The 20,069-nt window shown below is 41.5% G+C and overlaps 1 protein-coding gene across 2 annotated transcripts in view; it reads left to right on the top strand.

Moving 5' to 3' along the window:
• NPEPPS (aminopeptidase puromycin sensitive) overlaps positions 1–20,069 on the top strand; it is a 123,770-nt gene that overhangs the window by 63,513 nt on the left and 40,188 nt on the right. For both annotated transcript variants that reach the window (XR_014028582.1, XM_081344831.1), the window contains exons 12-15: positions 430–490; positions 3,662–3,771; positions 6,862–6,925; positions 19,365–19,504. Coding sequence is in view for 1 of the 2 variants with exons in the window: in XM_081344831.1 (XP_081200957.1) it covers positions 430–490; positions 3,662–3,771; positions 6,862–6,925; positions 19,365–19,504 (375 nt within the window). In the remaining variant the exon portion in view is untranslated. The remainder of the gene's footprint in view (positions 1–429; positions 491–3,661; positions 3,772–6,861; positions 6,926–19,364; positions 19,505–20,069) is intronic.

Genomic DNA, 20,069 nt, shown 5'->3' with positions numbered 1-20,069 from the left:
ATGAAGTATAGGGAGCCAAAAACAAGTGATTGGGGCTGTGGCAAAACTAATTTTATTTCTTTTACATATAATTAAAATTGAATATAGTTAATATGATTATGTATTTAATCATTTTTCTGCTCTGCAAGATTCAAATTTACAATCTAATAACATTTTTTGTGATTTCTTGGGGTTATATATCCAAGGCTTTTGAACATTGTTTTGGGCTCAAGGTTTCAGATTGTGAACCTAAATATTGTCATTAATAAAGTCCAAATGGTACCACAAGTATTGTGATAGTATTAGACATATAATAATACATTTTGATTAACCAGAAAACTCTTGTTCTTAATAAAATGATTTTGTGGAAAAGGATACTTACCTTCCTGTTTGAAGCAGAAATGAATGAATTCTGAAAATTTTGTTTCTTTTGAAATACTTGTTTTATAGGATTTCCGGAAAGGAATGCACCTGTATCTTACCAAGTTTCAGCATAAGAATGCTTCTACAGGTAACTGTAAGGCTTGTGGTTTTTGTTTTATTCTGTTGTCTCCAGAGCATTCCTTTTATGAAGGAGGGCAACATTTATAAGTCATTCCATATTGAATTTTTCTAACCCAAAAGACAAGGAATGTAGTTTTCTAGCCATATAGTTTCTTCTAAATTATACTTTTATGGAATTTTAATCACAAGCATTTGTTTGGTGTATTAGAGCACTGAAATAGTAATCTTCTACCAGAGTCCCATAGTGCAGGGCTTTTCAACCAGTGGTACGGGTACCACCTATGGTACATTGGCACCTTGCAGGTGGTACGCGACCATCCTAGCAAAGTGGTAGAAGGGGAGGGGAATGAGCTGAACTGGTGGCAGCACCGCACAAGCCTGAGCGAGAGATGGCTAGAGCTGCAGGGCTGTCAGGGCTCAGCGGAAGGGCCTGGATCAGCGCTTCTTTTTTTTTATTGAAAAGTTTTTCAATACATTTTATCTTTAACAAAACAAAACCCCTCCCAACCCCCTCCCCTCTTCCCAACCCACTGCAACACCTCCCTCCCTCCCCTTCCCCCCTCCCCGACTTCCCAGAGCTAAATACAAGGTATAAAAGAGCTAAATACAAGGTATAAAAGTAGAAACAATCATAATCTACCATATGCAAACAGCGCTTCTTCAGGGCTGTCAGGACTCAGTGGAAGCGCCAGGGTCAGCGCCAGGCTCCAGCTCAGCGCTGATCCTGGCGCTTCTGAGCCCAGAAGAAGCACCGATCAGCTGGAATGTTGCAGCATCTCCAGGGTCTTGTAACTTGTGTTCAGATGCTTGGCAATTCATATTTATGACGGTCACAGTGTCCCAGGTTCATGTGAAGTGACCGAAACCTGCTGCAACCACCCAGCAGATGGGAGGGGGAATAAAAACCAACCCCCCCCCACACCCCTGTTGCCAATCCTCAATAGAAATGCTCACAACAGTGAAAACCTCAGACAGGAGGAAGAGCACTGCCGGGCGGGCAGGTGTCTTGCTCGTCTGTGGCTTGGAGGGCACTTTTTCAGTGCCATTGTAACTTTGAACATTTACTAAACAAACTGTTGTAAGTTGAGGACTACCTGTACTTCATCACTTTTCCTTTTGGGGGGGGAGGGTCATCAAGTTTTTGACACCTTGCTAGGCGACTGGTGGTACTCGGATGTTGCCCTATCCTAAAAGTGGTACAATGGGTGAAAAGGTTGAAAAGCCCTGCCATAGTGAATTCTGAGCTTTTTCAATTTCTTTCTCCAATCCTGCTCAAAGTAAACCAGTCTAATATTATACTAAGTCCTTGATAAATGTCTTTTAATAGAAGATAGGTGATAGATAATGTGATTGTGAAAATACTGTTGCTTTTAATATTGTATATAAGAACATCAACATATTAATTTTGTATAGAACATATATATGCAGTGATACGTGCCTAAATCTTGTAATCTATGTACAGGTAGTCCTTATTTAGTAACCATAATTGGGATTAACAACTTTGTTGCTAAGTGATCTGGTAGGATGTGAGAGATTGCGAGAATTGTGACTGCTTACAAAATGACACCGGTTTCCAGGATAGTACAAGGTGGTTTCTGTTCAAAACATTGGCTTGGTATTCTTTTAGAAAGGTAATTTCCAAAGATTTTATTTCCAAAAGAGCACCCAGGCGATGCAATGTGTGTTTTTCAATTGTGCCCTTCTAAAGGATTGCATGAATGGCGTTAGGTGGCCTCTGTAGAAGGCTGCACATCGCATCGGCTTGGCACTGTTTTGGAAAGGTGATCTTCAAAAGAGGTTAGTGGAACAAGGCATACTGGGGTGGGCAGGAGGCCTAAGGCATGTGGGATCCAGCTGGGCAGGAAGTCCCAAGGGACTCAGTAGGATGAAATCAGGGGGAAAGATAGGCAGATGGGGGCAATTGTAGCATCTTATGGTTGATCATAAGGGTGGGTGAATTGCTGAGTTTGCAATAGTGGTGAATATCTGAATTGCCAAGTATTTATTTATTTATTTCAAGTGCCCAAATTGTGATAGCAATAGCAGACTATGCCTATCTTCACAGTGCATTACAGCCCTCTCTAAGCAGTTTGCAGAGTCAGCATATTGCCCCCAACAATATGCATTCTCATTTTTTGGTAATATTTTATAAATTTTCTAATTTTACATTTAAGTACTTAAAAAGCAATGTGATGGCTGGGTTAATTGATAATTCAATAACATACAAAAATCTTAAGTACAAATCTCAAGCTACCACATCAAATAATTCTTCTCTTTTTCCCTTAATATCTACTGTCTCATATTTAAACTAATACAGTTGTTATTATATCAGTTAAGTAAAGATAGCATTGTTACATTTATCAATAAATTTTTAGCTTATGCATATCCTAATTACTTTAACATTCAATCTTTATAGACAACGTCCTGTAATTAGTTTTTCCCAATTTTTAGTTTCCCATCAATATTTAAATTTAACATTTGATATTTATAATTTATAAGTTTTAGGTAAACAAAGTTTCCTTTATCACAATTCATATCAAAGTCTAATATTCAAGATACACATCTTATCTATTTGAATATATTCTATTTCCCACCATCTTACATCACCTAGTTAATAATACAGTATAACATCCTTATTTTCAACTAATTTCCAAATGTCTTAAATTTAATGACCAAAATTTCCCCTATTTCAATATCAAATATTTCCTCTCTTTTTCCCTTAATATCTACTGTCTCATATTTAAGCTAATACAGTTCTTATTATATCAACTAAATAAAAACATGTTTATTACATTTATCAAGAAATTTTTATCTTATACGTATCTTAATTAGTTTTACATTCAGTCTTTATAGACAATATTAACTGATTATAATTGCAACTTGTGTCTATGTGAGAAGCTGCATAGGTTGCAAATGCAAGTGTTAGTTGCGAAATATTTTTAATTCATCATCATATGTTCAAACAGTGGGTGCTTGAGGCAGCCACTAAATGAGGTCTACTTATAACTATGGCTTAGTGAGGCCTCTTATTTGTGATTTTTGTATTATGAGCTGCCTAGTGTCACATGGTTGAAATGAGTGGTTGTATAAATTCAGTATATGAATAAAACAGGTATGAAGTATTTTCTTTAGCATTAGAATTCAGATTATTTAGATTGAGGGTTTTTTTCTTTTGCAGAAGATCTTTGGGGAAGCCTGGAAGACGCTAGTGGTAAACCTATTGCTGCTGTGATGAATACATGGACCAAGCAAATGGGTTTTCCACTGGTATACGTAGAAGGGGAGCAGGTAGGTGTAAGATTTCTGATATTGAACTCAGTTCAGGTAGAATATAAACCAATGATTTAATCTTCCAAAATTACACCTATAATATACTATAGAACTCCTATCCTTACTTTCATTTTCTGTTTACTCAGTATTTCAATTTTCATAGTAAAAAGCCTTTGGACCAAATTTATCTACAGCTTCCCAGTCAGTCATCAACAAACCACATTTTGCAGCTACTTGAAACAGTAGTTTCTCGCTGTATTTTTCTACTTATTGCAAAACAGGGTCCATTTATACAGAAATAATAGTTAATGTTTTTTGTAATTATGACTGTGGAGGATTTTGTTTATGACTTACTCTCCTTAAAATAATATGTTTAGAATTTACATTTGTAAGCATTAATAAATATATATATAACATGGGTTCAGATATTAAACTGTGATGAATCCATGACCTGAGTGATTTCTGTAGAGATAGCTAAGAATTTTATATGATTGTATATGTCCTGAATTTAAAAAGATAAACATAATATGTGACTTATACAAACAGTATATTTTTGTATTTTGCATAGGTCTAGTCCATAATAAAGGCGAACGGATACATGTAGTGATCATTGGAAGCTAAATTCAGTTTCCCTTTTTAAATGAAACATTACTCCCATATAGTTCCAATGTTAATTTCGTAGCCTGAAGTCTAGGTATATTAAAGATGCAAACTCAAAAATCAGTGTGTCTCTCAGTGCTATAGTCTGCTACACTTATTTACATGTATTCATGACTCTCAAAAATTTTGGCCCTACTAGGATCCCTTATTAATTAGAAAGTTGCATATACCTTGAAATATTGTAATACAATTTCCAGTATTTTAATATAGAAAAAAATATAAATATGTATATTTTGTGTTATGCTATGCCATGCCATTTATGCTATTCTATGCTATATTCATTGTAAATATTACAGAAACATTTCTTATCTGCCTTTAAGTCCTTAAACTCAGAAACAGTAATGGAATAAGATAAAATAAGACAAAACGTTAAAGTAAAATTAATGCCATCGATTACAAAATTAGAGCGTAAATGTTTTTGTAGAATCCCTTGTTGTTGTTAGTTGCGAAGTCGTGTCCGACCCATTGCGACCCCATGGACAACATTCCTCCAGGCCTTTCTGTCCTCTACCATCTTCTGGAGTCCATTCTCTATTATTGTATATCTCCTCTAGGACTGACCAGTTTGAACGCCTTGCAGTCCAGGGAACTCGCAGGAGTATTGTCCAGCACCATAGTTTCAAAGGCCTCAATTCTTTGGCGCTCAAGCCTTTCTTATGGTCCAAGTTTCACAGCCATACATTGCAGCTGGGAAAACCATGGCCTTGACTATACACACTTTTGTTGGCAGGGTGATGTCTCTGCTTTTTAGTATGCTGTCTAGATTTGCCATAGCTTTCCTCCCCAGGAGCAAGCGTCTTTTAATTTCTTGGCTGCAGTCCCCATCTGTGCCGATCCTAGAGCCCAGAAAAATAAAATCTGTCACTACCTCCATTTCTCTTCCCCATCTATTTGCCAGGAATTGAGAGGGCCGGATACCATGATCTTGGTTTTCTTAATGTTTAGTTTCAAGCTCGCTTTTGCACTGTCCTTCTTCACCCGCATCAAGAGGGTCTTTAGTTCCTCTTCACTTTCTGCCATTAGAGTGGTATCATCTGCATATCTTAGGTTGTTGATGTTTCTCCCGGCAATCTAATTCCAACTTTTGATTCATCTAGCCCTGCCTTTCTCATGATGTGCTCTGCATATAAGTTAAATAGGCAAGGCGACAGTATACAGCCTTGCCGGACTCCTTTCCCAATTTTGAACCAATCAGTGGTTCCGTGTCCAGTTCTCACTGTTGCTTCTTGAGCCGCATATAGGTTTCTTGTAGAATCCCTAAGACTATTCTTCATTAATCTTGCAGTTGCTTCTTGTATATTTAAATCTTACACATTTACTTCTCATTAACTTTGTTAAGTCAAGAAATATATAATCTCAATGTCTGAAGATAAAAAAAAATTCTTATTTGATACCTGACTGGGTTTATGTTAGGTGCTTTCTAGGCATGGTTCATGTTCTTAAGCATTATGACAAATAGGACCTGGTTGCTTGAACGATTCTCCAAATAAGGAGTGCCGTCTATCAGGACCTTAGAAGAATGCCTTCTCTGTGATGGCATCTGCCTTCTGGGATGGGGTTCCCCTTGAAGTTTGGGTAACATTCTGGAAGGTCTTAAAAGACCTGGCTTGGTCTGGCAGATTTTGGGCTAGGGTGGTTAGAGGCCCTTGCTAGTTATATGATATACTGATGGTTGCTGAGTTTCCCATCCTATTTACTATTTTATTTTCTACTTTTGATTGTATATTTGTTATCTTGTTTTTATGCTGTGGGCCACCAGAGTGAATTGTTTTTGGGTGATGTCTAAGTAAAAACAAACAAATGTGTGTACACACACACACAATTTTGGTACATTTTTTTTACTATTTATTTTTTATTTTTTATTTTATTTTTTTATTTTAATTCCATTTATATCCCGCCCTTCTCCGAAGACTCAGGGCGGCTTACAAGCTTAGCAGTAGCCTTCATTCTATGTATATGCCTGCTTGTTAGGGCTTTCACACACACCCCAAGCGGCATTATTACAAAGTCAGCTTATTGCCCCCAACAATCTGGGTCCTCATTTTACCTACCTCGGAAGGATGGAAGGCTGAGTCAACCTTGAGCCTGGTGGGATGCGAACCTGCACTAATTGCAGGCAGCTGGTGTTACTTAAGGAGGCATCAGCCCACTGCTCGACCAAGGCTATTTACCTGTCCTAGCCATCATATTTCAATCACAATACTGTGATATAATACTGTATCATAAGAAAATATTATCTGTGACTGTGGCCAATCTGTTGAGAGTAGCAGATAAGAGTGGGCAAAAACATAAGGTTTGGCAACAAAAAAACCAAACAAACAAATCAACCCTTGATAAACTTACTATAGACTATGAGGACAAGAAATTAAGCCCTCAGGACCTACCATCTTAAATGGAAATATTCTCAAGCCTGTCACTACTATTTTTTATTTTTTTTCTTTATTCCAGCAAGAAGATAGCAAAGTGCTGAAGCTAGTCCAGAAGAAATTCTGTGCCAGTGGACCATATAGTGGTAAGACGATAGCAGGAGCAAGCAGCGCACCATATTGTACGTGACACCAACTATTCCACGAAACAGCCCTTGCACTGTCAGTTTGTGCAGGCAGGTGTCCTTTTTAGGATTCAGATGTTTGAAATAATTTATCAACAATTAAATCTAAATTTTTAATTTTTAATTGTGTTTTTGGGGGCCTTACATTCTGCACATTTTAATTAGAAAAGTTGCACGCTCTTTAAAATGATTTTACATAGTATTAATAATCTTTGTGATACCTAGGTAAAAGGCAGTAGAAATACAGTTCTGTGAAAAAGTATTGGTTCCTCTTGGGATTTCTCTATTATTGTATATCTTTACTACTTAAAATATAGCTTTATGTGGGTCCTACTGGATTTTAAAGAAAGCAACACTAAACTTTGGGGTTCTTTTTATTTATTTGTAACTGAAACCTTCCAAAATATAGCATGGTAATGTGAAAAAGTAATGGCTTCCTTGTCCTGTCTACATTTTTTAAAAAAATCCTCCTAGTGTTTTCCTGCAAATATATAATGTTTGCTTTTTTTCTGATCAGCTGAGTGTTGATCCACTGGTTACAATAGAAATTGTCTAACTGGCTTGTTACCTGAGCCTTATGTCATGGTCTGAAAGAGAATGGCTGGCCCAAAGTTCACATTGCCAGCTTTCATGTCTAAGTTAGGACTAGAAATTACAATCTCCTGGTTTCTAGCTTGGTGTCTTGGCTTTCATTCAATACAATTGAAGGTATAGTTTTGCAACTACTTCATTAAACAGGCTATTGATTGGATCATCACTGCTTTCTAGAGTTAACACTGATTGACATTTTATTATAGCCAAAGTCCAAATTACAAAAGTTAAAACAAATGCTATCTGAGAATACAAGAAAATATCATTAATTAGGTAAATTACCTACTTTTGTTGTCAGGTCAGAACATAGCCTTAGTATTTAATAATTGCTTAATTGATTTCAGGATACATTTTTAAGGAAAATTTCTAAATATTGGACAGTGCCCAGGCAATCTAATTATTAGGAATTGGATTATTTGGAAGGTAATTCCTCATAAATCTTCAGAAAGGTATATTCTGAGGTTTCAGTTTTATCAGAAGCACAGAAACATCATCTCTGCAAAATGTGTCTGATTGTACAGTATGCAGAGGAAAAGCATTAAATTGTGCTCTGGAGAAGGCACTGCAATATCGGGAAATTGGTCTTTGTAGATGCTTTTAGTCAGTGTTGATTCCTGGCAACTTCCCAGACTAGTCCCTGAAGTTTTCTTGTCAAGTTTTAAGAAGTTGTTTACCATTGCCTGCTTATTAGGGTTGAGAGAGAATGATTGGCCCAAGGTCATCCAACTGGTTTCATGCCTAAGGCGATATTAGAACTCACAGTTTCTACAGTTTATAATTATGTTGTTAATTTACTGTTTTGTAGTTGCCCTGATTCATTATTATTATTATTATTATTATTATTATTATTATTATTATTATTATTATTATTATTATTATTATTATTATTAATTTTATTTATATACCGCCCTTCTCCCGAAGGACTCAGGGCGGTGAACAGGACAGATGTATAAAATACAAAAAATACAAAAGTTAAAAGGAATTAAACCTAATGCCCAAATAAAAAACGATAAATACAAATATTAAGAGCAATAAAAAACCCAACCCACCCCCTATCAGGCCAAGCCGGCTTGTTCAAACAAATGCGTTTTCAGATCGCGTCGGAAGGAGCGGAGGTCGGGCGCCATCCGGAGCTCAACCGGCAACCGATTCCATAGCTCCGGGGCGCCCACAGAGAAGGACCTCCCCCTGGGGGCCACCAATCGACATTCTCTGATCGGTGGCACCCTGAGGAGGCCCTCTCTATAAAGTTGATATAGGCATCAATAACTGTTTTTACAGAAATCTACAAAAATTTCTTTTGGGCAGAGCATGATTTGGAATCCATGTGATGAAAAACTGAATGTGATTTGAAGAGCTTTTAAAGTTCATAATATTTATTCAGAGCTTCATATTTATTTAACAATATTTTAATTTTAATTAAATGTTTAAAAGACTATGAATGATATGCTCCTCAAATAGCAGACAAACAACTCCTATATTATTATACAATTTATTATTGATACCTATTATACAATTTATTATTGCTTAAATAGACTACAGAATGGTTTTGTAAACTTCTGAAGATAGTTTTGAAATGGAGAACATTTGGTAGAATACTAAATCTTAATTAAGACACCCAATTTGTTAAAAGCATATTTTCTATCTAAATTCTGCAGGATTATATTAGACCAGGGATCCCCAACCCCGGATCATGGCCTGTGGGGAACCAAGCCGCAAAATGAAGCTTGGCATGCTCATCTACTCACCCGCCTCTTACATGGAACTATCCCCTTTCTCCACCCCTCACAACTACCACTAGTCCGCACATCTGGAAAGGTTGGGGATCACCATCAATCAGAATAGAGCTGAAAGGGACCTTGGAGGTCTTCTAGTCCAAACCCATGCTCAAGCAGGAGACCCTATACCATTTCACATGGGTGGTTGCCCAGGCTTTTCTTAAAAACTTCCAGTGATGAAGCACCTACAACATCTGAAGGCAAGCTGTTCCACTGGTTAATTGTTCTCACTGTTTGGAAGTTTCTCCTTAATTCCAAGTTGCTTCTCTCCTTGATAGTTTCCATCCATTGCTTTTGTCTTGCCTTCTGGTGCTTTAGAAACTAAGTTGACCCTCTCTTCTTCATGGCAACCTCTCAAATACTGGAATACTGCTATCATATCACCCCTAGTCCTTTTCTCTAGACTGGCCATACCGAATTCCTGCAACTGTTCTTTGATGTAGGACCATTAAGGACAACTCATTGAGTACGGTTTGTCAGCCAGTTAGAAATCCATCTGATGGTGATGCTGTCTATCCCACATTTTTCTAGGTTACCAAGAAGTAGGTTGTGGCCTACTCTGTTGAATGCCTTGCTGATTTCGCTGGTCTACTAATTTACTCACTTTGTCAAAGAATGAAATAAGATTGGTTTGGCATGATGTATTTTTAACAAATCCTTTCTGGCTTTTAGTTATATCTTTATTTATTTCTAGATGTTCGCAGATCTGTTTTATGATTATCTTTTCCAATGTCTTCTCAGTTATTGATGTTATACTGATTGGTCTGTAGTTTCCTGAATCTGTTTTTCCCCCCTTTTTTTGAAGATGGGAACTATATCAGCTCTTTTCCAATCCTCAGATAATTCCCCAGTGTCTCAGGATTTTTGAAAGATATGGTACAATTGTTCGGAGATAATATCTGCCAGTTCCTTCAGACTCTGGGATGTAATCTATCAGGGCCCAATGATTTATATTCATCAAGACCAGACAGCTGTTCTCTTACCTTTATCTTGCTTATTGTACCGTATTTTCCGGCGTATAAGACGGCTTTTTAACCCATGAAAATCACCTCAAAAGTTGGGGGGTCGTCTTATACGCCCAGTCGTCTTATACGCCGGAAAATCAGTGGGTGGCATCTGGCGGGAGCCGGCAGGGCAGTCCTGCGCACGCACGCACTCCCCGGCTGCTCCTTAGCAGCTGGGGAGTGCGCGCGTGTTCAGGACTACCCTGCCAGCTCCCGCCCGACGCTCTTCCCTCTTGAGGCAGCATCGCTCCCCGGCTTCTAAGGAGTCCTCGGGGATGCTGCCTCAAGAGGGAAGAGCGTCGGACGGGAGCCGGCAGGGAAGTCCTGCACACACGCGCGCACGCAGGACTTCCCTGCCGCCTCCCGTCCGACGCTCTTCCCTCTTGCGGCAGCTGCTGCCTCAAGAGGGAATAGCCGGCTCCCGTCCGACGCTCTTTCCTCTTGAGGCAGCAGCTGCCTCAAGAGGGAAGAGCGTCGGACGGGAGCCGGCAGGGAAGTCCTGCTCCCGTCTGACGCTGTGCTTCCGCCGGGCGGTGCTGGCCGAGACGAGCCAGCAGGCAGTCGCCGTGAGCGCGGCGCTGAGGGGCAGCGGCAGGACGGCCAGCAGCCCCATGCGCAGCAGCAGCCGCCGGCTCAGCAACAGGTCCGAGCGCAGGAGCCGCACCGCCAGGCTGCCCAAGAAAAGCAGCCACACCGAGAGGTTGCACGCCCAGTCCAGCTCCATGAGGGGCAGGGCGGGAAGCCGGCCGGGAAGAGGGACCGGGAGCCCGGGCCGAGCGCACCTCGGCCGACGGTGAGAGGGAAGCGGCACATGAAAAAGAGGCTGCGGGCGGAGCTGCCCCGCCCTGCGCCAAATGGGAGAAGTTCAAGGCCTGGGGGGGAAGCAAGAGGGGCGCCGGCCGTGGCGGGGTGGCGGCTGCCCTCCGGCGCCTGCCGCCCGGGAAACGCTGCGCCTCGGGGGCCGGCAGAAGCGCGGGAGAAGCGGGAGGGCCGGCGGGGCCAGTCGGGCCTTCGCCTCCTCTGCTACGGACAGGGAGGGCAGGGCATGTAAGTATTTTTCGGCGTATAAGACAAAAAACCTTGAAAAACTTCTTAAAAGTAGGGGGTCGTCTTATACGCCGGGTCGTCTTATACGCCAGAAAATACGGTACTTTTTATTTCTAGTCTGTCTTTTACAGTTATGTTTTTGATAGGTTGGGTTATATATGTGTCCCTCTTTCCCATTATTTTGTACTTATCCTTTTTGTCTTTCAGTTTATCAAAGAGATCTTTGTACAATGAGGCTGGTTTCTTCTTGGATTTCTTGTTTTTCTTTTTCAGTGGTATTGTGTTTGACTGGACTTTTATGATCATATTTTTCAATGTTTTCCATGCTTCTTGAGTTGCTTTTCCTTTTAGGATTTTTATCTATGGAATTATTCCTAGGCTCTCTCTGAGTTTGTTAATGTCAGTTCTTTTACAGTCTTAAGACACTGGTTGGATTATATTCTATTTGTCAGGACCCACCTCAATCCACATTTTAGGAAATAAGAACTCTTGGATGCAAGTTTAGTCCAAAAGGAAAATGTTTACTAGGATGGAATCGATTGTGGCAATACAAGACGGAATCTAACAAAGTTACATTTCAATCCTATATAAAGCATTCCCATTTCAGCCCCTCCCCTCATCCATTTGGTCAGATGTCAGGCCCTTCCATGGGAAAGGGAACTCTCCTTAGTTTTATGGTTATTGCTTCCTTTTTTGTTCAAATGTTCCCTGTTGTTTGAAGATACCTAAAGTCTATCCTCTCCCTACCCTTCGGAGAGATGGCAGAATCCCCAGAATAAGCACATTGTTCTACCTATACATTTATGAAATGTGATATAAATGGATTCTGACATTCGGCTCTCCTTTCAGAAAAAAGATGAGTCCATCTGTGGGGAAAGAAAACATATAAATGTTAGCCTGGTTTGTTCGGATATTCTGTATGAAACCTCTTAAGCAACTTAGGTGCTTTAACATGGAGTTTGTTAACCCACTCATTTTCTGAGGAGGGGAGGTGTTTCCATGCCACTAAATATTGTATCGTTCCATGGTGTTTTCTGGAATCTAAGATTTCTTTCACTTCAAAATGTTGTTCTCCTTCCACCATGATGGGGGGGGTGGTGGTGGTGGGATTTTTGCTCGTAATGGTGATTGTTGTTCTCTCTTTAATAGACTGCAGTGGAAGGTTGGGTGTATTCGTCTAAGATTTTTGGGTACTTCTAATTCAACTGTTACTGGGTTTATGATTCTTTTAATTGGAAAGGGTCCAATATATTTTGGTCCTAGTTTTTTACAGGGTTGGAGTGATTTCAGGTATTTTGTGGATAAATATACCATCTCTCCTACCCTAAATGGTGTGGGATCGGTTCTTTTTTTGTCTGCCTGTGTCTTGTATGCTTTTCTGGCATCTTCCAACGCTTTCCTAACGATTGGCCATGTATTTTGTAATTGAGCAATCCATTCCTTCAGATCAGGGATAACCGGTTCTTTTGGGGTTAGTTCTGGTATTGGGTTGAAACTCTGGCCTGTAGCTACTTGAAAAGGAGTGTAACCTGTGCTTGAGTGGACTGTATTATTATATGCTACTTTTGCAAAAGGTAGTAGGTCTGCCCAGTCGGACTGCTGAAAATTAATAAAGCATCTCAGATATTGTTCAAGTATATTATTAAGTCTTTCAGAAGCTCTGTCTGTCTGAGGATGGTGACTAGATGATAGTCCTTGGGTGGTTCCTAAGAGGGATAAAAATTCTTTCCAAAATGCCGACGTAAATTGCACCCCTCTGTCAGATATGATGCGTTGTGGTACCCCGTGCAATCTGTAAATATGCTGTACAAAAAGTTTTGCTAATGCTTTTGCGGTCGGGATTTTTTGGCAAGGTATGAAATGTACTTGCTTAGAGAACAGATCTGTGACAGTCCAGACTACGGTGTTTCCATTACTTTCTGGCAGTTCTACGATAAAATCCATGGCTATTTCTTTCCATGGGGCCGAGGGGTTTGCCACTGGTTGTAACAGACCTGGCGGTTTCCCTTGCAGTCTTTTGGCCATCGCGCAAATTTGACAGGTACCCACATAGCTTTCTATGTCCTTTTTCATAGATGGCCACCAAAATTGCCTTTTAGTTAAGTGTAGGGTTTTTACAAAGCCAAAGTGTCCTGCTGATTTTGTATCATGGCACAGTTGCATGAAATTGATTCTCTGTGTGGCAGGTATATATAGCTTCTCCCCCACCCACGGCAGTCCATCTTTAATTGTGCACACATGTCTATTTTTCTGGAACCATTCATCACTTTCCAAAGACTTCCTGAATTCTATTCCAGTTTGGCTATCTACCTTCGGCTTCATTTTTTCTTGTGCCCTGGTGGTGACTGGTGCTGCCAGTTGTTGTTCCGGTACAAGTGGTTTAAAGTCAGTAACTCTTGTGCTGTTATATTGGGGCATGCGGGATAATGCATCTGCCAGGAAGTTCTTCCCCCCTGGTAAGTGTTTGAGCATGAAATTGAATCGGTGAAAATGTTGGGACCAGCGGGCTTGCTTAGGAGTGAGCTTCCTGGGCGTTTTTAGTGCTTCCAAATTTTTGTGGTCTGTCCAGACCTGGAAAGGTATTTTATTTCCTTCTAAAAATTGGTGCCATGTTAGTAATGCCCACCTCAACGAGAATGCCTCTTTTTCCCATATTGGCCAGCGTTGTTCTGTTTCTGTGAGTTTTCTGGATGTGTATGCGCATGGTTGCAACGTCCCCCCATCATTTTCTTGTAATAGTACGGCTCCTACCGCTACATCACTCGCATCTGCCTGTATTACAAAAGGTTTGTCGGGATCTGGGTGTTTTAGGACAGGTTCAGCAGAAAAAAGTCTCTTTAGCCTCTCAAATGCTGCTTGACATTCCATTGACCATTTCAGAGGCTGGCTGGGTTTCACGGGTGACCCCCCCCCCTTCATTTTCAACAAATTTGTGAGGGGCATGGCTATTTGGCCAAATGCGGGGATGAATTGGCGGTAGAAATTTGCAAACCCCAGGAAACTTTGTAATTGCTTCCGTGTGCGGGGGGGTGCCCACTCTAGTACTGCCCTGACCTTCTCAGGGTCCATTTCGATGCCCTCTGGAGATATGCGATACCCCAGGTAGTTGATTTTTTCCTGATGGAATTCACACTTTGATAATTTAGCATATAAATGGGCAGCTCGCAACTTCTTCAGGACTGCTCTGACTAGTTTGATATGTTCCTCTTTGGTTTCTGTGAAGATAAGGATGTCATCGAGGTAAACCAGGACCCCCTTATATAGGTGCTCTCTCAGCACGTCATTAATTAATTGCATAAAGACTGCGGGGGCCCCTTGCAGTCCGAATGGCAATACTTTGAATTGATAGCACCCCATTGGGCAGTTGAATGCAGTCTTCCATTCGTCTCCTTCCTTAATCCTAATACGGTAGTATGCTTCCCTCAGGTCTAGTTTGGTAAAAATCTTTCCTTTCGATAGGTGGGATAGCATATCCTTTATTAGGGGAAGGGGGTACAGATTACATTCACTAATTGTGTTCAAATTTCTATAGTCCACAACCAAGCGAAAAGACCCATCCTTCTTCTCCCTGAACAGAACCGGGGCGGCCACTTTGGGTTTGGCAGCCTCAATAAATCCTCTTTCTAAGTTTTTCTTTATGAATCTTTCCATTTCTGCCATTTCCCTTGGGCTCATGGCATACATCCTGGGTTTTGGGAGTTTTGCCCCAGGTTTGAATTCTATGGTGCAGTCTGTGGGGCGGTGGGGGGGAGGCTCATCTGCTCTTTCCTCGCTGAAAACCTCAGCCAGGTCCCTGTATTCTTCCGGTATCTCTGGTAACCCCTTCTCTTTCCCCACCGCTGCTGTCTCCTCCCTCTGGGTTGGGGGGGTGCTTTTGGAGTCTTACGTTCTTCTGCCCCCCCTTTGGGAAATTGAGTTCTGCTGTCCTCCAGTTTATCCCGGGGTTCCATTTCTTCAGCCATTCCAGTCCTAGAATCATTGGGCATTCCATGCCTGGGGCCACTATAAACGTTATGTCCTCCTCATGGGGCCCCAGTGATAGGTGGATTGGTAAAGTGGCTAGGGTGGCTGGTCCTCCCCCTGCTATTGTCCCATCTAATTGACTAAAAGAGATTGGTTGTTTTAGCTTCCTCACTGGGATGCTCAATCTCTCCACCAGCGTTGGGCTGATAAGGCAGCGGATGCACCCAGAGTCTATCAGAGCTTTTATTTTGGCTGCTTCAGGCATAGGGGAAGCTAATATAGTCACTGTCTTAAGTATGGGTGGAAGGGGTCCACTTACCAATGGTTCTCCCTCTGAGCTGTCTTCCGAGTTGTCCACCGTCCCTTCGGTGCAGGCCGGAGTCCAATCCCAGTTCCTGGCAGGAATTGTGGACTCTACAGCCTCTGTCCCCTTCATGGAAGATTCTTTTGTGTTGCCTTGGGGCTTCCCCGGCTTCTTGGAGGATGATGCCTCTGGTTTTCGTGGGGGGGCTTTTGAACGACATTCTGCAGCACGGTGGCCCTCTCTCCCGCAGTTGAAGCAACCTGTTGATTTTTTGGCTGTGGCTGGTGGTTTTTCCCCCTCGCGTGTTTGCTCGGGTGGCAGGCGGCCCCATGGTTTTCCTCTGTGGTGTCTCTTCAGTAGGTCTATTTCCACTTCCTCCGCCAGGATGTACCAGTCGTCGAGATGGGGTGGGTCTCCTCGAGGCAGGCAAGCGTCATACAGGTCGTAGTTTAGACTGTCTTTGAAATGGCTGAGGAGGATGTCTTCTGGCCAGTTCAGCTTGCTGGCAATGGCTCGGAATTCTTGGGTATAATCAGCCACTGCTCGCCTTCCCTGCCTCACCGTTTTGATTCTCTCCCGGGCCTTACGGTCAGCCAAAGGATCCTCGAACCGCCGCCTCAAAGATGACATGAATCGGTTGAAGTCGTTGAGTTCTGGGGCGTTGGAGTCATGCAAGTTCACCACCCAGTCTGCAGCCGTCCCGTCCAGGGCAGATTGCACAATTCGGATGCGTGCTTTGTCACTGGGGATGTCCCGTCCGTACTCTTCCATGTAGCTGAGGACTTGGGTTAGGAAAAATCCCAGTCTTGATGGCTCCCCCTTGAATTTGACTTCCATGGGCGGGAGTCTTTGGCTGGAGCGTTGTCTGCGCCGGGGCCGGTATCGCTCCTCATCCTGGTCCCCGTCTGTGGTTCTGGGGTGGGTGGGTACTGCTGAGGCAGCAATTCCTGTTCCATTGGACGGCCCCAGGGTTTCAGGTGTTGGATCCCTTCCGTTACCTTTCCAGTTACGTCCCCAGGCGCTGCCTCGGTTGCGATTTTCAGCTCTCTCCTCCCTCAGTGAGCTCAGGGTTGCTTTCATCAGATCAATGGCCTTTTCCAGGATCCGCTCCTCCTCACTGGCGTGCAGGGAACTCTCCATCTCTTGCCTCCTTTCCGGTTGGTGGTTACTCTGCCTCAGGGTCGCTTCTCCCGAAGCCTTTTCCCACTCACTTTTCCTTCCAACGCCCATCGACCATCGGGGTTTTCGGTCGTACTGCTCCACCGCTTCTTCCTCGGGGGAATATGCCGCTTCAGCTTCCCATTGTCTCTGGGATTCCATTTGGGGGGAAGACTCCCCCTCCATGGGGCTTCCCTCCTCTCTTGCTTTGTCGCCAGACATTGTATTTGTTGCAAAGTCCCCCGGTAAGGTTTTCCCTTCCAGGTTGACTCTTAAAGCAGATTCCGTCTACTGTCAGGACCCACCTCAATCCACATCTTAGGAAATAAGAACTCTTGGATGCAAGTTTAGTCGAAAAGGAAAATGTTTACTAGGATGGAATCGATTGTGGCAATACAAGACGGAATCTAACAAAGTTACATTTCAATCCTATATAAACCATTCCCATTCCAGCCCCTCCCCTCATCCATTTGGTCAGATGTCAGGCCCTTCCATGGGAAAGGGAACTCTCCTTGGTTTTATGGTTATTGCTTCCTTTTTTGTTCAAATGTTCCCTGTTGGAAGATGCCTAAAGTCTATCCTCTCCCCCCCCCCCCCTTCGGAGAGATGGCAGAATCCCCAGAATAAGCACATTGTTCTACCTATACATTTATGAAATGTGATATAAATGGATTCTGACACTATTGCTTGTGTTTGCATTATATTGAATTGCAATATGATGTGGTCACTTGACTAAGGTCCCGGCAACTTCAATTATCTGTCCATAAGCAGAAACAGATGTATTTTATGTACCAAAGCAACAATCTCAAACAAACAAGCAAGTATGAATTTAAACAACCCCCACACACAAACACAATTCAGTGTTTTAAACACTAAGCCGCACAGAAATATTGTGGGAGGACCAGAGTAAGCAAGTCATGCTTGAATACTGTTAAATGTTAGTAATTTGAAGCAGTTCATTCTGGTAGAATGTACCTGAAAAGGTGATGTGAGACATTAATCACCAATTACGGAACACAGTCATAGCACTTAAAGATGTTCCAGACAAAGGTGTTACTGAATCTAAGAGGATGATTACTTTTTCACACTGGAACATTGCATGCTAGATTACTTTATGTAATAAATCAATAAATTAAACAAGAAGGAAGCATACACACACACACACACACACACACACACACACACACACACACACATGAACGGTTAGTAAGTATTAAGTAGATGTATCTTGCCTCACTATCAGGAGGCTGTGAATTCGATCCTAGGTAGCAGCAGATATTTCTCTGAGTACAATGAGTAATTGTCTGCTACAAACTCCACATGGCGTCTCGAAGGGCATCTGGCCAACAAACATTTGAGCACCGTTCAGTTGCCCTGACTCCCAAATGCAAGGAATTGGTAGGTAGTTAAAAAAAATAATCATAGTCCTAGGATACTGTACCTGCAGTTGAGAAAATGGTATTGAAAGCAAATTACTTAGATGACTTGTTTAAACAAGTTGAACCATTATTAAAGCACAAAATGAAAAGCAAACTAATCGTTTGCCAATTTAGAATAGAGCTGAATTTTAATTACTATTTTGATAAAAATAGTTGTTTTGATTAGAATTTGAGTTTGAACACAGTTTATTCAATTGATTTTTGAAAAGATCAACATATGCAATGTTTTGTTAGTAATTATGATGGTACCTGTTGTGTTATATCAGGGGTGTCAAACTCAATTTCATTGAGGGCCGCATCAGCATTGCGGTTGCCCTCAGGGGGCCAGGTGGGTGTGGCCTGGGTGGGTGTGGCCTACTGTGGGCATGGCTAGAGTGCATGTGGCCTACTGGGTGGGCGTGGCCAGCTCTACATCGTTTGCATCAAGGGTGCCTATGGGGGCCTGGGCAGGAGTGGGACAGATCTGAGGGTCTCTGGCAGAAGGAGGGTCTCTGGGCCAGGGCCAAGGCAGTGGGGGCCATTCCCTCACTGTTTCCAAGATGGCTTCGCGGGCCGCATGAAACCACTTCGCGGGCCGGATCTGGCCCCCGGGCCTTGTGTTTGACATGTCTGTGTTATATGGAGGTACTTCTTTGCTTCATTTGTGAATACAACTGAAATATGAGATATCCCTAAATTATTAAATTTTCATGGTTAATCTACAACTGGTTTATTTTTGTTTTTACTTATCTTTTCTAATTTGTTATAGAGAACAAGAGTAATAGTTCATGTGAACATGTAAATATGTATGTTCATTTAAATAACAGTTTTTATTTACAGGTGACTGGCTGCATCTTCCTAAAATACAGTTCTGTGAGACCCAGAAAGCAAATTCAGTATTATCATTCTTTGCATAAAATTTAAGTTGTTAGAGTACCAGTTGTTTCAGGGAAAATATAGACCTTGAATAAATTTGTTTTTGCAGAATAATTGGATTTCCCTTCTACAAATGTGCTGGGTGAAAGCAGCTGTGATTTTGCTTCTTATTCCATAAATCCTCAAATATGTTTCTGGGGACTAGATAGTGGACCACATTATACCTTGTTCTGTCAGGTGTCCTTCTCTTCTTTTATATAGGGGAAGATTGCCCTTTGTGGATGATTCCCATTACCATTTGTACAAGTGATGATCCAACCCATGCCAAAATGCAAGTATTAATGGACAAGCCTGAGTTAACTTTAGTTTTGAAAGATGTGAAACCAGAGCAGTGGATTAAGGTGAGTTATAATAAAAAAGTGTGTATATATACACTCCCTAAGTATATTTCTAATTGTCCAACCTATTATCTTATCTTTTTCTTCCTAGTTAGTATCTTGATTAATCAGGAGAAAAGAGAACAGTTTTTTTTTTCAGAGCTGCCTTGTTCTCCTAATGTAATGCCACCAGTAGCCCATATACAAGGACACTGAAATTGTTTCTTTCATGTTCAGTTTATGATTTTAGTGTAAGCTTCCCATGTTAATTTATTTTGTTTGCTATTAAATGTTCAAATGTTCCTGTAATTTTGTAAAAAACCTACTGTAACATTATAGCTGTTATTGGTATTAGGAAAGATACATAATGACTATGCATGATGGAGATGATTGTTGACTTGGTGATTCAGTTAAAGTTCATTGTTTAACAATTTCTCAGTAGAAATGGCCTTCCATTACAAATAGTTAACTGTGTGCATTCCTTACAGTTTTTGTCACCTCTAAGTGCTTAGATTTCTTAGTTCATTGCTGGCTTCTTTTAGTACTATAAAATTCTCTAAGAATCTGATATTAAGTCATAATTATTTTG

Source organism: Vipera berus (genome assembly GCF_964194415.1).
Source record: "Vipera berus genome assembly, chromosome: Z".
NCBI lineage: Eukaryota > Metazoa > Chordata > Lepidosauria > Squamata > Viperidae > Vipera > Vipera berus.
Note: the sequence above shows the minus strand (reverse complement) of the source record. Positions and strands in the feature narration are given on the sequence as shown.